The 20,635-nt window shown below is 43.1% G+C and overlaps 2 protein-coding genes across 2 annotated transcripts; one reads left to right on the forward strand and one right to left on the reverse strand.

Annotated features, from left to right (window-relative positions):
• Positions 1-4,953: 4,953 nt before the first annotated feature.
• On the reverse strand, positions 4,954-10,354 carry LOC311094399 (E3 ubiquitin-protein ligase TRIM35-like). The gene is made up of 6 exons (XM_084132358.1): positions 9,718-10,354; positions 7,022-7,117; positions 6,588-6,818; positions 6,448-6,470; positions 6,248-6,366; positions 4,954-5,874 (listed from the first exon to the last, which is right to left on the reverse strand). Exons 1-6 carry the CDS (start codon positions 10,111-10,113, stop codon positions 5,327-5,329), a joined length of 1,413 nt encoding a protein of 470 aa, XP_083988484.1. The 5' UTR covers positions 10,114-10,354; the 3' UTR covers positions 4,954-5,326.
• A 112-nt stretch (positions 10,355-10,466) lies between these two features.
• On the forward strand, positions 10,467-15,451 carry LOC311094420 (coiled-coil domain-containing protein 142-like). The gene is made up of 3 exons (XM_084132382.1): positions 10,467-10,762; positions 12,442-12,653; positions 14,137-15,451. Exons 1-3 carry the CDS (start codon positions 10,584-10,586, stop codon positions 14,391-14,393), a joined length of 648 nt encoding a protein of 215 aa, XP_083988508.1. The 5' UTR covers positions 10,467-10,583; the 3' UTR covers positions 14,394-15,451.
• The last annotated feature ends 5,184 nt before the right edge of the window (positions 15,452-20,635 follow it).

Here is a 20,635-nt window from a genome sequence, read left to right on the forward strand (position 1 = left end):
TTACTGATTGTATGGAGTGGACAGGTGTCTCTAATTTAGGATAATAAATGGAGTGGAGGTGGACATTTTAAAGGCAGACTAACAGGTCTTTGAGGGTCAGAATTCTAGCTGATAGACAGGTGTTCAAATACTTATTTGCAGCTGTATCATACAAATAAATAGTTAAAAAATCATATATTGTGATTTCTGGATTTTTTTTTTAGATTATGTCTCTCACAGTGGACATGCACCTACGATGACAATTTCAGACCCCTCCATGATTTCCAAGTGGGAGAACTTGCAAAATAGCAGGGTGTTCAAATACTTATTTTCCTCACTGTATGTAGGCGCTTCTCTGGGTCTGACCATAGACTAGAAACGGGCCTGCCCTCGTAAAGGGCCCCCCCAGCCTAAGCTGGAGGCATCTGTCGAGATTGTTTTTCTCCTTGAAATCACACCCAGTCTCACACCAGACCGATACCAATCCGTTGAGTGGGTCCTCGTCTGTGAAGCTGGCGAGCCGCGCCCGCAGAGTGGAAAGATCCATATCATCACATTCCAGGCAGCCACCCTTCGCGAGTCGGCGAGTGGTCACGGCCCAGGCAGGAATTGCACAGAATGTGGCGGTCTCCACCGACGAGTGGGCCTCTAAACGAGGCGCAGGTAGTACGAGGCATTTGGAACAACGCCTTCGGAAATATATTTTTTTAGAGTGTGGATGCAGCGGCAAACACACAAAAAGCAGTGAAAAGGATATGCGCGCCGGATGGCACAGCGACACGGCTTGCTGAAGGTGGCGAAGAAGCCGGCATCCTCAGAAGCTCTGTCCCGCTGCGTGGCGTTTCGACGGCGGCGAATGCTTCCGTATTCCGGAGGTCAGCGAAGTGGAGAAGTCGCTGAAGGAGTAAAATCTGAAGTACCTAGGCGAGTCTCGCCAATATATAGCCTCTGACCACGCCCATACTGGCGGGCTATGACGCGCCAGGGCGCCAAGCACCCTGATTGGTTCTCGCGTCAGAGCCGCCTCACCATAGGTTTGTGCAGTTGCCGCAGCACAGCCAATGACCGCTCTCGTGCTCAGTTGTGTTCGCAGTGCAGCTGCAATGCGTTTTAAAAGTGTAACTTCAGTATTCTCGAGAAAAGGAGGTTTTCCCATAGCGTAAGCTAGGGCTGTAGTCAAGACCACCTTTGTCGAGTCCAAGACCAGGACTAGTCGAGTCCAAGTCAAGACCGAGTCCAAAGAGGTTCGAGTCCGAGTCAAGACCGAGTCCAAAAAGGTTCGAGTCCGAGTCAAGACCGAGTCCAGGACAGGAGAAAAAAAAAGCAGTCTGCTAAAAAAATATAGGCTAGCCTATAGAAATTAAATCATGTAATAATGAAATAATGAATAATTTTAATTTTATTTAAAATAATTGACTAATTCAAAGAACAACAAAAAAATAATAATTATATAGGCCTAAAGGAGCACACACATTCGTCTGATCAGCCTTACATTCTGTTCCTGTCAATCATACACGCGATGTCAACCAATTAAACTGCATGAGGGAGGGCCGAGCCAACTCACAGACACACACACACACGCACACACAAGAGATGCGGATACATTTTTTTACAGTCTATGGGATAAACCGCGGATCGGGCGGATGACTTGACGAAAAATAATATTTTAGCCTACCACTCGTGGAATAGGCAAAGAAAGAAAGGTAAGAAAAAAAGTCGGAAAACTTTGCCCATTAATTAGATGTGCAAGGCAAGCAGCCTAGTTTTCGGGGTAAAGCCCTGCATTTCAGCCCGAGCCCGACGGGCCCCGACTTTTTTATGCCCCTAGGGCCGGGCTTCGGGCCAATTTTCACGTCATAGTTCACATGCGGGCCGGGCCTCGGGCCTTTTTTGGGTTATCCTTCTTTTTATATTTTTAGACATTAATTAAAAAAATATGAGAAGTTGACGTCGACGATAGAAAAACAAACATAGAAAGACATTTAATAACCTCATAACTTTCATAATCTTATAATTACACTGACATATGATTGACATGACAGTCGCACGCATGCACGCACACACACAGAAGGTTTCCCGTCAGCGCAACCAACGATTCACCTCATGTGCAAATAATGGAGAATATTAAGAGAAAAATCGCGAGTGATAGAAGAGAGGACTGGGTTAAAATCTTCCACTGTGGATGCTATTCTTTTTCTCCACGATGCTCTGTAAGAGACTGTTCTAACTTTTCGTTTGATTGGACTTTATTTTCGTTTAACTGTTGGAAGCTTGATGTTTTTCGTTTTTCGTTTGATTGTACTTTATTTTCGTTTAACTGTTGGAAACTACTGGAAAAAAGAATGGCCATGTTCTGTGGTGCGTTTTTGAGGTAAGATAACTTGCAAGTTTGTTTTTGATTTATTTAATTTAATTTGTTTAGATTGAGGCTCATTTAGGCTCATTTCGTTTGCGAGCGCTGTTGCGAGCAGCCTGAGCCTGCCTCAGTATTTAAAAAAAAATTACTCACTGTGGTTTAATAAATAAACATTAAACTAACTGTCTGTGTGATATGCTTGAAGTGTTTTATATCTATGGATTTTATTGTAGCTAAAGTATTAGCGTTGATTTGAGAGGCTAAATTGATCAAACATGTTTTACTCGCTGTTGGCTCGGCTTGCTTGGTCGTCATTTTTTTTTTTTTTTAAATGCTCCAAACATTTGTCTAAATTAACTTAATAAAGAAATGAAAAGAAAAGAAACATAACTAACAAAACGGACATATTTTAATGGCAGTCTGCCGCTGTAAAAAAAAAAACGGGCTCGGGTCGGACTCGGGCTGATAATTCTGATGAGCTGTCGGACACGGGTCGGGCTAGGGCCTGAGCGTCTCGGGCCAGGGCCGGACTCGGGCCTAGATTTGAGGCCCGTGCAGGGCTCTATTTCGGGGTGTTATGGACAATTAAAAATGTGAATATTCACGTTGCACTAGCGGTGGACTTTCAGCGAGTTTATTTAAACATTTATTTTGTATAGAGCCGTTTATGAGTCAAAAGAGCCGGCTCTTTTCATTGAGCTGAGTGAAACGAGCCGGCTCACGAAAAAGAGCCGAAATGCCCATAGTTACACAGGGCGAAACCTCTCGAAAGGGAACCTGGAGATATTCTAGGATAGGCTGAAATCACTCACGTGGTGTGTGTCTGTGTGAGAGATTTCAACAATCACCAGTCAGAGACAGCAGCAAAGCCAAAGCACAATGAAATAAGGCAACTTATGATTTTGAGGGTTTACATAGGCTATTGTCCGGTTTCATATTTGTCAGTCAACTTTTCAAAATACATTAGGGGCCACACTCAAAACATTCAGGGCTGAAGCCCCGGCAAAATCGACTGACGCCGCGTCTGATCAAAAGTAACCTGCCTTGTCTTGTCTATTGGTGTCAGTGGCCTCTTTGCTTGAAAAAAACGGAGAACAGTGTCAACACGATGCGTGAGATTTGGCAGCCCTGTCTTCACCAACAACATTGTGCATTATATTTATCAAAAAACGATTTTATTATCGCACTGAGGGGGAGCTGGGGGGGCAGGGGGGGCCTTTGGAGATAACTGGCCCCAGGGCCTTTACAAGTCAAAATCCGTCCCTGATTGACAGAATAACAAGACAAACTACATACTTTCAAACCGTTATTTAAAACAGTTTTAAAATGTTTGAAAATTGTAATTTTTTTTATCATTTTATTTATATATATATATATATATATATATATATATATATATATATACTTAATACTATTTATTACATGGCTTGGTTGAATTCTAATGTAGAATGTGGTGTGTTATTTCTTGATATCAGAGCGCTGCTAAGTATAACACACCGTTGCCATGAAAAACAGAGCGTTGCTATGGACGCAGGATTCTAACCGTAGAGACGGAACGGACTATTTTCTTTAGCGGAAGCAATACAATCGTTTTTAAATCAATAAACTCCTTTTTAAATCAATATTTTGTGTCAAATTATTGATTTATTTGGTAGGTAGCCATGTAATAAGCGGCATAATGTAGAGCGAGGCGGTTGTTATAGCGAATACAACCCCTTCAGACTGATTCAAGCTCTGCTTCGCGTCGGGGTCCCGATCAGCCTGTCGGGGTTGTATTCACTATAACAACCGCCTCGCTTTACATTATCCCTTACTTACATATTGTAAACATGAATTTAAACATACTTTCATTATTGTATGACTTGTTTAATGGTTACTTAAGTATTGAATTTATAATATTAATAATTACTTTGGGATTTGAGATTTACAATTCAATATTTTTTCTTTATCAACTATTACATGCACAGATACAAATTTTAGTACATATAAACAAACCTCACAGCAACACAAACACAATTATTTCACAATAATATATCCAACTGACTCTAATATGCAGAAGCAGAAAACAGGAAAAAGTGAGTATTCGCTTTATAGGTGTAACGTAAGGAGGCAAGATGTAGAGAACCCAAGTGCAACTTTAATACCAACGTGATCAAACATAAAAAAAGGCATGAAAACTCGAAACAAGAACAAACAGCAGTTACCCAAAACAATACTAAACAAAGACACAGGGCAAACATGAGGGCTTAAATACACAAGACTAATGACCCAACAAGGGACACCTGTGAACAATGAACCAATAACATCATGACACATCAGACAAGGGAACACACGCAGGATCACATGACTTTGAACAGGGGATCACATGACAGACATGAAACGTGACCAAGACATGAAATGTGACCAAGACAAGACAAAATCGTGACAATAGGCCAAACCTGAGAAAACGGCACCATCTTGTAAAAAAATTAAATAAAATAAATTATATATATATATATATATATATATATATATATATATATATATATATATATATATATATATAATAATAATAATAATATATATATATATATATATATATATATATATATATATATATATTTAAAAGAAAAGGCCAACAGAACAAAAGTCTGTTAACAAAGACTGCATCATTTTATAGTTAAATGGCCCTGAGATAAAAATAAATTGGCAGTTTTAATGGGTTTCAATGGGGAAAGTTTTGTCCTTAAGGTCCTGAGTGTAAATATTTTGTGTACAATGTGGAAAGGAAATAAGAAAATTCTAATAAAAATACACACTGGCATTAACACAGGATTTTTTTTTTTTTTTTTTTTAACTGAAAGAGACAAACATGTCCTTAAGGAAACACGAGGGTTAATTTGGTTCTAAACTTTACATTGAAGTGTGATTGATCAATGAGACCCTTTGATTACAGAGTTATTATTGAAGCATAATTTGCAAAACTGTATAAATCTAGAAGCAGAATCAGATTTAACTGTGATTTTCTGCTGTAATAAACAGTTTAACTGGTAAGATCCTCAGAGGAGAAGTTGTGCAGGCATTACATAAGAATGGAAAGACAGTCTCTGTGAAGGATGTCCTGAATCTGCGCAGACAGTCTTTAGTTACAGGATCAGAGAATGACACTGTTCCTCTGTCATAGTCCAGCTGAACTCTCACACGCTGAAGCTTCTGTTTAACAGTGAAGTAAGTGCCGGGTTGCTCTGGGGAATGTGAGATGTATTCGCTGTTCTTGTACCACACACGCCAGACATTAGACTCAAAGAAAGCCGCTCCCTTCCTTTGGTGTGATGATGCTGTTGTTATTCCAAGACCCCAGCGTGTATTGTCTCCAACCTCCACATCCCAGCAGTGTGTTCCTGAGTTAAAGCCCTCAGATCCCAGGACACATGGACACCAGTCAAACCTCTCTGGATTATCAGGAAGTGTTTTATCTTCATCACTGAACGACACACTGGTCAGATCAGCAGAGAGTGTGAGACGAGGATCTGCTGTGTTTGGATCCAGAGTCAACGGAGCTGCAAAGAGAATAACATCAGATTACAGGATGAGATATGAAATATTAGAAATGTAAATGTAAAACACGTAAAGACTTTGTTAAATCATGCTATCATAACAATGGTCTCTCAGTTACTGTCAGAATGGATTGAGGCTTCAGGTTTAATATCAGTATTCAATAAACACTATTGTATCCTAATACATAAACATAAACCATGAGGAATACACTTTTCATTATGAGTTCGCTGAATGATCTGATGATTTTCTGAAATACAGTTCAGATTCACTTAGTAATTCAAGTGATTATTAAATATATGTCTATCAAATGTTGATGTTATGTGTGTTTATATCTGAACTATCTTCTGCACTGGTGTCAAATCTGCTGAGACTCACTGTGTTGGACAGTTTCCAGCATCTTCTTCCAGACTCTGAACGGCAGGTTACCCAGATAACGCGACACATGAATCAAAGCTCCAGAACTCATCCGTGGATCCGGCTGTGAGATCTGGACTCTGAGGAACATTCAGGAGTCAGAACTGCAGTGAATTTGAGTTCAGATCCACTGAGAGAAGAGATACGAGCAGCTCACTCACCTTTCCATTGAGGCCTTAAAGTTCTGGAAAATATAGAGTTTGAAAACATTTTAATATCTTATCAAACACTCTCATTGTCAATGAGTCTCTCTATACAAGTTGTTTTCTGCACAAAGAATGAAGCCAGATTGATTTGTCACCTTTAGAAACGAGACGTCATTGTCTTTCATCATCTCCTCCATGTCTCTGATTGTGTGTGAAAGAGCTGAGATGTGTGTGTTCATCTCCTCCAGCTTCTCCTTCATCCTCTGCTTCTTCTGCTCCTCTTCCTCTCTCAGTGCAGTGATTGTAGCTTCTTCTTCGTCTCTGAGAAACTGATGAAGCTTCTCAAACTCTTCTTTAATCTGACGCTCTGTGTGCTCAGCTTGAGACTGAAATCAAATCACATTCACTTCAATCATCTCAATCAACACAAATCTCGGATACCCGACATATAACGGATCCAGAAGCAGAAGCTGCTCGTCATTTACAGAAATAATCAACTGGAATCCATTATATTACATATATCAATTTATAACAGTATAAAGTGATTCTCCAGCTGTAATGAAAATGACTCTTGATTCTGTTTCCTCACATTGATGTGTTGAGCTGTTTCTTTAAACTCTCCTTTCTTCTTTTCCTTGTGTTGAAGTTTCTGTTGTAAGGACTTCAGTGCTGTATTGAGCTCCTCCTAGAATTGAACAAAAATACATTAAACACCAGATTACAGTGAAGAGAAGAAAATACAGTGATATGATCATACAATTCTGTGCAAAAGTATTTATTAGTATATTATTGCCATAACCACGTGATCTGTGACGTCCGAAGCTTCGTTTCCACACAAAGTCACGTGACTGCTTCGTATTCAGATTCAAAAATAGCGTGAACCTCCTGAGCAGGTTTCGATTGTCTTCGGTAGTAGTAAATAAAAAAGAAATAGACTTAGCCCACACACTGTTGAACAAGTTTCTTTACATTTATTAAATTACCCACAAAATAAAATGTCAGCTCCCCAGTTCACAAGCACTTCACCATTCCACAACAATTTTCTTTTATTTTGATTATATATGCCTACATGAGCCTTGCCTGTGAACTCGTAGGATTAGGACTGAGGCTAAAGTTTATGTGAATAAGGCTGCATTTGTAGATCAAAGCAGATTCATAAGAATTGTTTCTGTACAAGGTAATTAGTCCCATTTATTATTATAATTTTTTTCATAAATTAATTCATACAGTTGTTTGTTCATACATTGTATAAGAACTACATTAACACTAACATGAAGTATGAGGATTAATTGTATTGCTTTGTGGTTTACAGAGCACAAAGTTATTTATTAAATGAAAAAAAAAAAAGGAAAAATAAAAGGTCTTTTGGGACAGAAAGACAGCTTTTCCACCTTTTTTACCACAAGATGTCGTTAGTGTGTAACGTGTTGAAAAGCTTGGAGTAATGAACCATTTTACAATACAGTCGAGGGGGAAAGCCCCGGTGCTTCACAAAGCTTCATTTCACCATCACTATTATATACTGAAGCAAAAAAGTTATCCAATACTAACTGGGCCTGCGTGATAATGTATTTGGCCCCATACTTACTAATTGCTCAAATCTATAAAACTGTATTTATAATGTTGTTCAGCTGGACTAAACACAGCCAGTCCTGGGGTGCGTTTCCCAAAAGCATCGTAGCGTAAGTAGCACTTGAAAATCTTCATAGAACTACGAGTGCTCTGGAGTAATCGTACATCCCCAAGTGCATCGAAGACAGATTTATGAGGACACCTGCAGGACAACCGGCAGATACACCTTTAACTTTATTCAAATGCAATGTGATTATAATATAAGGTTTTGATTGTACTTTATTGTACACTTTATTACTCTTTTTTGTTGGTTAAATTAATAAATTAAATAATTAAAAACAAAAAAATAGAAATAACTTAATCTAATAATTTGAATCAAAATTAAATGAATGAACATAAAAATAAATAGAAGAAATCCTTTAAATCTGTTAAAAATTACATCTTTGTTTCGCTCTATCTCCTCTAAAAGGACATTAATTTCATCTTTTTGAAAGGTATCTGTTCTTGTTTTTGTTTTTTTTGTTTTTCAGCCATTTTGTCAGTTCCTCCGCCTGTAGGTGCTTTATATAGACTTGTCTTGATTGCTAATCCACAACAGATGACAATTATTAGGTTAAACGTTCAGAATACGATTCCAGATAAGGTTATGTTTCAGCACTTCGCGAATGGACAGCGACTCTTAAGTAGCACGTAGAGCGCGTTCTCGCGCGTTCATGTTAAGTGCATTTTTGGGAAGCGCTTGTGGAATTGCTGCGAGTGTTCGTAACCTTGCACGTGGAAAGCGCTCTTAAGAGCTAAGATACATCGTTATCGGGAAACCCGGCCCTGATCACTGCAGCCCTGTTCAATCACATAAACACTTAAATAGGACTTTTTCAACAGCATGAAGTTGGTTAAAAGGTCTTAAACAGTAACACACTATTGACAAAGGTGAAAGAAACTCCAGGAATAATGATGAAGACAGTGATTGAAACACATCCGTCTGTGATGGATTACAAAGCTATTTCAAAGGCTCTTGGACTCAAAGAACCACAGCAAGAGCCATTATATCCAAATGGAGAAAACTCGGCACAGTAAAACCTTCCCAGAAGTGGCTCAAAGTCACCAAAGGGCCAAGAACAACATCGTAGGAACTGAATTTTCTTATTTTCTACCAGAAAATGCTGAAGGACAATATCCCATCTTTAGTCTGCAAACTGAAGCTCAAGCAACAAGACAATGATTCAAAGAATAGTGAGTAAATCCACCTCTGAACGGCTCAAGAAAGCACAATTACAGTTTTGGAGTGGCCTTGTCAAAGGCCTGACTTGAAATCAATTGAGATGATGTGGCAGGACCTTAAACAGGCAGTTCATGCTTGAAAACCCTCCAATGAGGCTGAACTAAAGTTGTCCGCTCAATTGTGCTGTTTTTATTTTTATTTTTTTTGCAAAATAATGATTTCTATGAAGAAGACCCCACTATTTAGTATGAGACACAAACACATAAGAAATCAGGATGGGCAAATACTTTTACAGCACAGTAAATGTCATATAAAGTTGAGTAAAATTACACTGAAATAGTAATGCATGAATGTGATGATATCTATGTTTATGACCAATTATTGTTCTTTACATGTGAAACAAGAAACATTTGTCTTACCTTATATAATGAAATGAAAATGTAATGTTTAGCACTGTATTCAGCATATGAAATGAGAGACATTAGTCTTACCTTGTAAGATGAAACCACTTCACTGATGGGTCTGAATTTATGATTGTCATGTTTTTGTGAATTAATACACACTAAACACACAGGCTGTTTGTCCTCCAGACAGAAGAGTTTGAGTTTCTCACTGTGTAAGCTGCAGATCTCCTCAGATCCTGATGAACGTTTCTCATTTCTCTCCTTCAGGAACGACTCACACAAGTTTTTTAGCGTGAGATTAACTGGAGGATCATCTCTTGAGGATCTTCTCCTGCAGACAGGACACTCCTGAGTTTCCTTAGTTTTCCAGAACTGTTTTAGACACTCTTTACAAATACTGTGACTACAGGACAGAAAAACAGGAACATTGAAGATTTCATAGCAAACAGGACAAATATAATCATCTTCAGCTGCTGAAGCCATTTTCACCGTTTGAGTCTCGCAAACTAAACTCTACTTTCACTTTCTGAAGGACGGTTTTAATCTGCTGTCAGATCAGATCTGCTGTCTGTCCAGAAATGAACAACACAAAAGTCCTTCTGTTAAAATGTTCTCTTCGTTCTCCTTTGATTGCTTATTCTTTATTGCTTTTGTCGAGACAAAGTCGGTGTGACAGAAAGGAGAAATAACAAGTCAGTCTCTTCCTGGTTTGTGTTGTAAGAGGGAGGAGTTTTAGCCTGGTAATACCAGACTCTGCTACTTCACTTTGCTTCGTAGACAGAGTCTGGAATGGCATAATAGAGAAGTGTTTTCTCTCTTGCTAGGGGGCGCTTGTCTGAAGTTTAAAATCATTGGTTACCCGTAAGCCAATCACATAACGTTGTAATAGTCTATGGCGGCAAATCAATGACAATATTCACGGAGCGCACAACTGATGCTGGCGCGCGAAGTAAATGACATTCGCGAGAGGATTACAGATCTACACGCGAGGAAACGGGAACTCGCGGCTTGCCATAATGGAGAGCATTCAGACCCTCCCCGATGAAGCTCGTGTTCCTGCTCTCGCCGAGGCCATGACCGCCTTCATGGAGGCCTGGATGGAGCACATACTCAAGCAGAAGATCAAGTTCAGGTGGGTGGACACACTGCCAAAAAAAGATACACTTTATTTTTATGGTCCAACTACAAGTAACGACAGGTCAACTCACTCTCAATAGAGTATTAGTAGACTGAGAGGTTAGGGTTGGAGTAAGTCGACATGTACACTGCGGTTCAGACCTTTGGGGTCGGTAAGATTTATAATGTTTTTAAAAGAAGTCTCTTCTGCTCACCAAGGCTGCATTTATTTGATTAAAAATACAGAAAAAACAGTATTGAAATATTATTACAATGTAAATCAGCTGTTTTCTAAGTGATTATATAGTAAAATACAATTTATTCCTGTGATCAAAGCTGAATGTTCATCATCATTACTCCAGTCTTCAGTGTCACATGATCCTTCAGAAATCACTCTAATATGATGATTTGATGCTCAAGAAACATTTATGATTATTATTAATGTTGAAAACAGTTGTGTAATTTTTTTTTTTTTCAGGATTCTTTGATGAATAGAAAGTTCAAAAGAACAGCATTTAACTTTCTATTCATCAAATAATCCTGAAAAAAAAAATTGTACACAACTGTTTTCAACATTAATAATAATAATCATAAATGTTTCTTGATCATCAAATCATCATATTAGAATGATTTCTGAAGGATCATGTGACACTGAAGATTTTTTAAAGGTCCCGTTCTTCGTGATCCCATGTTTCAAACTTTAGTTAGTGTGTAATGTTGTTGTTAGAGTATAAATAATATCTGTAAAATTATAAAGCTGAAAGTTCAATGCCAAGCGAGATATTTTATTTAACAGAAGTCGCCTACATTGAACGGCCCGTTTGGACTACATCCCTCTACTTCCTTCTTTAATGACGTCAGTAGAACCGTTTTTTGGCTAACCTCCGCCCACAGAAATGCTCCCTCAACTCTACCGAAATTCGTTTATGTGCTTGCGCACTTCTTATAACTTACTGTGTTTACTCAGCTCTTACGGTGATTTTCTGAAGTAAAACTGACGCTTCATCTTTTGTGTGATGTACAATAAACTTTATTAAACTCATCAGTATATGTTTGATCATCATTCAGACCTGGTCCGAAACAGCAGACTTGTAGGCTATTAATAAATAATGGATACATACAAGCAGATGACAAATACGTTATAATAAAAGTAATTAAACTACTAAACTATACCTGTTCCATCTCTATACAGCACTCTGACTCTGTAGGCATTATTGTCCGACTCGAAATGAACACCGTTACTGAGAGTTTCTGATATTATCATCATTCCGTGAGATGAAATTGTCCTGAGAGACTGAGCGCGAGCTCGTGAGGCTCCGCCCCCTGGGTCGTCCAGCAGCAGCTCATTTGCATTTAAAGGGCACACACTAAAACAGCGCGTTTTTCTGTGCCCCAAAAAATGACAATTTAAACATGCTGTAAAAAATGATCTGTTGGGTATTTTGAGCTGAAACTTCACATACACACTCTGGGGACATCAGAGACTTATTTTACATCTTCTGAAAAGGGGCATAATACGGGACCTTTAATAAAATAAATGCAGCATTTGTGAGCAGAAGTGACGACTTTATAAACATAAAACATCTTACCGATCCCAAAGCTTTGACTGTCAGCATGTGTTTGTGTGTGTGGTGGAGTAATGGACTGGACGCTAGCGCTTCACTGTGTGTTTACGTGATCTGATCCTTCACACAGCATTCAGGGAGCGCTGCAGCTGAAGCAGGACTTCGACTCGATCAGAGACCTCGTTCGCTCAGAGGAGTACCGTCTCTCGGAGGAGCTGCTCCAGAAGCTGCTGTCCCTGCGCGTGTTTAATCAGGTGGATAATGCGATCGTGTGCCTGCTTCAGCAACCAGTGGCCAAACCCTACCTGCCCTCCCGCAGCTGGGAGCCCTTCAGGCACTGCTGTGAGTTCACTCACACAATCATCACTCAACACAGAATTAAACGGGTGGTTGATTATGATTTCACTTTTCTAACTTTAGTTAGTGTGTAATGTTGCTATTTGAGCATACACAACATCTGCTAAGTTACAACACTCAAAGTTCAAAGCAAAGGGAGATATTTTATACAGAAATCACTTTTTAAGGACTACAACAAACGGCTGGTAGAGACTACATGAGCTTCCTCCCGAGTTAGTGACATCAAAAATTTACATAAATCCGCCCCCGGGAACGCGATTCATAGCTTATCATGACAGAATATGCTAATCAATGATTAGAAGACAGTGAACTCCACATCGGCAACATAAATTCATCAACTAACCATTCAGAAATGTCCTGTTGCTTCTACATGTCACTTCTTCTTGAGTCTCTCCATCGTTGTCCGACTCTGGTTGGAACATAAAAGGCTAAAAGTTTTTGAAATTTTCAGTGTTTGTCTGTGTGAGGTAATCGGAGCTGCTAACACACGCGCACACACACAACCTCTGTGCCGGGAGCAGCAGCTCATTTGCATTTAAAGGGACACACAAAACGGTGCGTTTTTGCTCACCCTCAAAAAGTGACAACTTTAACATGCTATATAAAAATATCTGTGGGGTATTTTGAGCTAAAACTTCACACACACATCAGAGACTTATTTTACGTCTTCTAAAAAGGGCATTATACCACCCCTTTAACATTCATCATTCACTCACCCTCCTGTCATTCCTAACCATGTGAGTTTGGTTCATCGTTCATCTTTCATCTTTGAAACCAAATCAGTCTATTTTTAATGAAACTTGAGCAGTCTCTCCTTTGAAAGTCCAGGGGTCTCATTTATAAAACCGTGCGAACGCCAGAACCTGCGTAAAATTCCCTTTATAATCCCAGTCAGTGGAAGATTGTGGCACATGCGTCTCCTCCCAGAAATGGCCATATATGAAGCTTACAATGCCTCGTTTTACTATGCATATCCTCATCTGCATATCATTTGCATATACATATTCATCCACGTGATACCACATTTAACGGTACAAGACATTAGGAAAATAAGAGATACGGATGTGCTTCACATTACATTGATAAAATAATTTAGTATTCTATCTTTGCCTTGTTTTTGAATAAATAAATCAAATAGTATAAAATACATTTCAAAAAAAGTTTTTCTCAATCTTTTCCAATGGCCAAATAGTATTTTTAATTGCTTTATATTTTTAATGGAAACAGATCGGCCTTATTGTGCATTATTGATCATTATTTGCACAAAAATATTTTCTCAGACCATTAATTCTGCTATTATCATGCGCTAAGCAAACATTAAAACACAGCATGCCACAGAAAAGGAGTGTTCAAAAGCACTACAAATATTTATTTATTATATTGTTTTATATTAGAAATATATATTATTTTTCAGAATTGTCATTTCTGGGTGAACTAACCCTTTAACCCCGTGTGCCGTGTCCCCCAGGCCCGAGCAGCGCTCAGGTGATGGATCAGGCGGCGGGAGGTCTCCATAATCTGGAGAGCATGGATGTGCAGGCGGCGTGGCACCAGGCTCTGACCCGAGCCGAGAGCTCGCTGACCCCAGACCTGCTGACCCCCCCGCCCGAGTCCTGCGAGCCCTACCTGGCCTCGGCGCAGCAGGAGTGGCTGGATCTGCGGATACACACCGGCTCCCGCTGGAGGCTCCCGGGCCTGAAGTGCTTCACCAGATCTGAGCCCTAGACAGAGACACTGAGAGCGTGAGGGGGTCCTGCACTGAGAGCGTGAGGGGGTCCTGCACTGAGAGCGTGAGGGGGTCCTGGACTGAGAGCGTGAGGGGGTCCTGGACTGAGAGCGTGAGGGGGTCCTGGACTGAGAGCGTGAGGGGGTCCTGGACTGAGAGCGTGAGGGGGTCCTGGACTGAGAGCGTGAGGGGGTCCTGGACTGAGAGCGTGAGGGGTCCTGGACTGAGAGCGTGAGGGGGTCCTGGACTGAGAGCGTGAGGGGGTCCTGGACTGAGCTCACATGTGGAGCGCTCGTGTTTACTGTGGAAAACTCAGAGAAACAATGTTACTGTTCATGCCTTTCTGAATAAAACATATTTCACATATATTCATTTTTATTTTATTTTATATTTTGTCCATTGCCAAAGTACCGAAATACTGAATAATTTTAATTGTAATATTTAAGATTTTACTGATTTTTTTTATTTATTTATTTTTTACACATTGTTAGGGGTGTAACGATACCCTATGTAATGTCATGATTTGATGCATATCACGATACTGAACTCACGATACGGCATTATTGCGATACTTCAAGACATGATAGAACAGGGGTGCCCAACCCTGCTCCTGCCGATCGACTGTCCTGCACAGTTTATCTCCAACCCTAATCAAACACACCTGAAGCAACCAATTAAGGTCTTAAGGATCACTTGAAAATTAAAAGCAGGTGTGTTTGATTAGGGTTGGAGATGAACTGTGCAGTCGATCGGCAGGAGCAGGGTTGGGCACCCCTGTGACAGAAGATTAACAAAAAATGCACTGTTGATTAAAAAGCTAAATTTGTGTGTGTAAATGAATAGTCTTGGACTTGGTGCTGAACCAAAAGGGCAATAGAGACACCAGAATAACAATATTCATGACTCTGAAGCTGAAAATACAGAATTATTTTAGACGAATATGCTTGAACTCTTTCACTGACTAGATATATTTAAAATAATGTCAGCCACTTTTACTGGTAACATCAGACATCTGGCATTATCAGGACACACAAATATTCCCCCAGCGCATTATTATACATTATATGCAACATTATACATGACAAGATAAAGTCTTGACACATTTTAGTAATATTCTTGCCAGTGAAATCCTCATACAGTTGGGAGAACAAGTATTTGATACACTGCCGATTTTGCAGGTTCCCTTTCAAGGGAACTCGCGTTGCGTCGAGTTTGACGCTATGGGAACGCTTTGCGTGATGACGTCTTGAAGCACATGTAAAATCAGTCCAATGGTGTAGCGGGACGTCAGAGGCGGGTGACGTCACGTACCAGGAAGCTATAAAAGCCGGCCTGAAGCAGGAAACAACAGCTTTCTGAGTCTTCAGTAGCGCTCTGTGTTGAAATCTGTCTGTCTTATTTGGTGTTGTCTGATATATATATATTATTCAGTATGGCGAGCAAGCAGCAGTTTAGAGTGTGTGTCCATCCCTGCCCGCGTTATTTAACGGGAGGTGACACACACACTCTTTGTGTTGTTTGTTTGGGAGAGGAGCATGCCCAGTCAGCACTCGAGGGTGGTGACTGTGAGCATTGCTGTGCGCTTCCTTTGCGTACGCTCCGATCCCGCTTGGCTCGGTTCAATCCCGACCACGTTCCCCAGGGCTTTGGTCCCGCCGCTGCCGAGGCACGGCGTCGATCTCAGACCTGGGGTTCGCAGATGGATCTGTCAGTGGATGTTGAGACGGGCTCTGCCTTATCTCAGCATCCTTCTGATAGATCCAGTGCCTCTCATCAGGGTGTGGAAGCACGCGCTGCGGTTTCTTCCCCCCCGGTGGAGGCACCAGTACTGCAATTGTCCAGCTCTGAGGAGCTGGACGTTGTTAGTATTGAAGCTGAGTCTGAGGATTCGCCACCTCAGTCTCACGCTTTTGAGGAATTGCTCGATGTTGTCACTAGAGCAGTTCACAGATTATCTATTGAGTGGCCAGAGGATAGGCAGGACGTTCGTTCGAAAAGCAAGCTCGACGAACGCTTCCTGCCATCTCGTACACAGCCTCAGCGAAGAAGCCTTCCGTTTTTTCCCGATCTCCACACCGAGGTGTCGAGATCGTGGGGAAAACCGGTTTCATACAGAGTGTATGCACCACAAACATCCCACTATTCTTCCATTCATAAATATAAAGAATATGGTTATGGGGAGATGCCGAAGGTGGAGGAGACGCTTGCGAGCTATCTCTCTCCAGCAACGGCATCTTCCCTGAAAGCTCCTTCACTTCCCTCTAAGCCAGTAAAATACACATCATCTCTGGTTCATAAATCGTATGCAGCCGCTGGTCAAGCTGCAGCGTGTCTGCATACGATGTCTATTATGCAAGCCTATCAGGCAGAATTATTGGGGGATTTAGAGGAGGGCGGGGGAATCGGTCCTGACACAGTGGCTGAACTTCGCAGAGCCACAGATCTGTCTATGGCAGCCCTGGTGGCCACTGAGAGGCATCTGTGGCTCAATCTGAGCGATATAAAAGAGAAAGAAAAGCACGTTCTCTTAGATGCTCCGGTTTCCACTGTTGGTTTATTTGGTGATGCAGTAAACAGTGCGGTAGCTAAATCTCAGGAAGCTGCTAAACAGGCAGCTGCATTGCAAAAGCTTCTCCCCCGCCGTTCATTCTATGAGGCTGCTGAGCGGGAGCAGCCTCACTCCTCTAAAAAGAACGCTGAACACCGTGCCACTCAAAAACAGAGTGTGTCCTCTCGTGCTCCCCCACAAAAATCTCGGGGACACGGAGGGCGCGCTCAAACCCAGCAGTCTTCGAGGGGTAGAACGGATCTGCGGACCGTTATTACCGCCAAGAAGGCTGCTGGGAAAAAATCCTGACGTCCGAGGGCTCAGGATTAATGAGGGTAGTCCCCCCCGAAGCAGAGCGGTTAACACCTCTTTTTACGGTGCCCGTCTCTCTTCGGTACCCTCAGGGGACCGTTCTGCCAACCCTGCCGCCTCAGGTGTTACAGGGCGCAGCGGTCTCCGGCGAGCACATATCTCAAGGACCACCCGGAAACGTAGTGGCCTCGGGATGCCCGCCCCCTCCGAGGAGGGTGTTAGAGCAGTCTGTTCGGTCGCTCCCTGCCGGTGCGCCGTTACAGGGCGTCGAATTGACTGCTCAACAACAACAAAATCCAGAAACCAGTCTCGAGAGGCTGGTACCTCTAGTAGAATCTTTGACAGCGTGGAAGCTACTGTCAAATGTTTCTCGTTGGGTCCTGCAGACCGTGGAAAAAGGGTATCTGATTCAGTTCGGGAAACGCCCACCTCGGTTTATGGGGGTTCTGCCCACTGTGGTGGCCCCCGAGCAGGTTCTGGTTATGGAACAGGAAGTAAACACTCTGTTAGAGAAAGGGGCCATAGAATATGTACCTCCCTCCGACAGGGAAACCGGGTTTTACAGCCGGTACTTCATAGTTCCAAAAAAGGACGGGGGATTGCGTCCCATTTTGGATCTTCGAGTTCTGAACGAGTCAGTCATGCAGCTCAAGTTCAAAATGTTGACATTGAGACAGATCGTGCCACAGATCAGGTCCGAGGACTGGTTTGTCACGATAGATCTCAAGGACGCATATTTCCATGTTTCCATCCGTCCTTGTCATTGGAAGTTCCTGAGGTTTGCTTTCGGGGGCAAAGCATACCAATATCGTGTTCTTCCATTCGGCCTAGCTTTATCACCCCGCACTTTCACGAAATGCATGGATGCAGCTCTGGCGCCTCTGCGCCTTCAGGGGATTCGCATCTTGAACTACATCGACGATTGGTTGATTTTAGCTCAGTCGCATCAGTTGGCGGTTCAACATCGAGATGTTGTTCTCGCCCACATGAAAGAGCTGGGGTTACGGCTGAACGCCAAGAAGAGTGTGCTTTCTCCACTCCAGAGAACCACTTTCCTAGGCGTGGTTTGGGACTCAGTGTCGATGCAGGCGCGCCTGTCACCGCCACGTATAGAGTCCATCCTTGCAGCTGTGAAAAGTGTAAAGCTAGGCCAGCTACTCACTGTCAAACAGTTCCAGAGACTGTTGGGTCTCATGGCAGCAGCTTCCAACGTGATACCTTTTGGACTGCTGCACATGAGGCCCCTGCAGTGGTGGCTCAGGACCAGGGGGTTTTCCCCGAGGGGCAACCCATTTCGCACAATCAAGGTCACGCGGCGATGCCTACGTGCCTTGGTTATGTGGAAGAAACCTTGGTTCCTGTCCCAGGGCCCAGTGTTGGGAGCTTCTTGTCGTCGCAGACTGCTAACGACGGATGCTTCCCTCACGGGTTGGGGAGCGATCCTGGAGGGTCGCTCAGCTCAAGGTCTGTGGGAAGACCATCATCGTTCCTGGCATATCAATCGCCTAGAGATGCTAGCTGTCTTCCGGGCTCTGAGGAGCTTTGTCACAGACCTCAGGGGACACCATGTGTTAGTGCATACGGACAACACGTCGGTAGTCGCCTATATCAACCACCAAGGGGGTTTGCGCTCGCGCCCATTATCAAATCTGGCACGCCATATCCTCTTGTGGTCCCAGGGGAAGTTGCTGTCACTCAGAGCAGCCTACATCCCCGGGGTTCAGAATATAGGAGCAGACACTCTGTCGAGGCAGGGGCCGAGGCCCGGGGAATGGAGGCTCCACCCCGAGGTGGTGGAGCTGATATGGAGGGAGTACGGCCAAGCACAAGTGGATCTGTTTGCGTCTCGAGAGACGTCTCACTGTCCACTCTGGTTCTCCCTCACGCATCCAGCTCCTCTCGGACTGGATGCTATGGTACAGGCGTGGCCGAGGCTTCGTCTGTACGCCTTTCCCCCAGTTGCTCTGCTCCCGGGAGTTCTGGAGAGGGTTCGCAGGGACCGGGTTTGCCTGCTTCTTATAGCCCCGCGCTGGCCAGGCAGAGTATGGTTTCCCGACCTTGTGTCCCTCCTCGACGGGCCTCCTCTGGAGCTACCTGTCAGGAGGGACCTTCTGTCCCAAGCAGGGGGTTCAATACTTCACCCCCGCCCAGAACTGTGGAACCTGTGGGCTTGGCCTCTGAGGGGGCCCAGCTCATAGAGTCAGGTCTCTCAACTGAGGTTGTTGAGACCATTCTGCAGTCCAGAGCTCCCTCCACGAGGAAACTTTATGCCCTGAAGTGGAGAGTATTCACTTCTTGGTGTAGTGACCGTCGGCTGGACCCAGTCCACTGCCCAATTGGTACAGTGCTGGAGTTCCTGCAGGACCGGTTCACTGCAGGTCTGACCCCGTCCACTTTAAAGGTCTATGTGGCGGCCATAGGTGCTTACCACATTCCTTTGGGTGGAATGTCTGTGGGGAAGGACCCTCTGGTATCTCGTTTCCTTCGTGGCACTTGGAGGCTGAGGCCTGCAGTCCGCTCTAGGGTGCCGCCATGGGACTTGTCCATTGCTCTACAAGGCCTGTCCCTGGCCCCCTTTGAGCCCATTGAGGAGGTTTCGGAAAAGTTTCTGACTTTGAAAGCTATTTTCCTTCTTGCCATTTCTTCTCTTAAGAGAATTGGGGATATTCAAGCATTGTCGGTTGCTCCTTCCTGCTTAGAGTTTGCTCCGGGTATGGTGAAAGCTTTTCTCCATCCCAGACCGGGTTATGTCCCCAAGGTCCCCACTAATGTGGCCAGACCTATTATTCTGCAGGCCTTCTGTCCTCCTCCCTTCCAGAATGCGGACCAGGAGGCTAATAATTTGCTTTGCCCAGTTCGGGCGTTAGACGCCTACGTCCACAGAGCTGCCCTGTGGCGCAGAAGTGATCAGTTGTTTGTTTGCTTTGGCTCCCCTAACAAGGGAGGGCCGGTGTCTAAGCAAAGAATGAGCAAGTGGGTGGTCGAGGCTATCTCACTTGCTTATGAGGCGGCTGGGCAGCCTTCTCCTTTGGCTGTCCGGTCACACTCTACAAGGAGTATGGCGGCCTCTAAGGCCCTTATTTCAGGAGTTTCTCTACAGGATGTCTGTGATGCGGCAGGCTGGTCCTCACCGCACACTTTCGTCAGGTTCTACTCTCTGGATCTAGACTCTGCTCCAGGGTCTCATGTTTTGTCATCCTAGTGCTGCTCTTCATGATTTCACACAGGACAGACTTTTGTAGCTATGGAGGCGTTGGTATAGACGTTCCCATAGCGTCAAACTCGACGCAACGCGAGTTCCCTTGAAAGGGAACGCTCCGGTTACGACTGTAACCTCGGTTCCCTGAAGAGGGAACGAGCGTTGCGTCACCTTGCCATATC

The sequence above is a fragment of the Abramis brama genome, assembly GCF_963993115.1.
Source record: "Abramis brama genome assembly, chromosome: 13".
Taxonomy (NCBI): Eukaryota; Metazoa; Chordata; class Actinopteri; order Cypriniformes; family Leuciscidae; genus Abramis; species Abramis brama.

Bases quoted from the DNA above. Each gene is read 5' to 3' on its own strand.
- LOC311094399 (XM_084132358.1), bottom strand. From the start codon at position 10,113: ATGGCTTCAGCAGCTGAAGATGATTATATTTGTCCTGTTTGCTATGAA. The intron at 6,471-6,587 runs GTGACAAATCAA...TATATTTTCCAG, and splicing joins ATGACGTCTCGTTTCTAAAG to AACTTTAAGGCCTCAATGGA. The intron at 6,367-6,447 runs GTGAGTGAGCTG...AATGTTCCTCAG, and splicing joins TTTAAGGCCTCAATGGAAAG to AGTCCAGATCTCACAGCCGG.
- LOC311094420 (XM_084132382.1), top strand. From the start codon at position 10,584: ATGACATTCGCGAGAGGATTACAGATCTACACGCGAGGAAACGGGAAC. The intron at 10,763-12,441 runs GTGGGTGGACAC...TCCTTCACACAG, and splicing joins AAGCAGAAGATCAAGTTCAG to CATTCAGGGAGCGCTGCAGC. The intron at 12,654-14,136 runs GTGAGTTCACTC...CGTGTCCCCCAG, and splicing joins GGAGCCCTTCAGGCACTGCT to GCCCGAGCAGCGCTCAGGTG.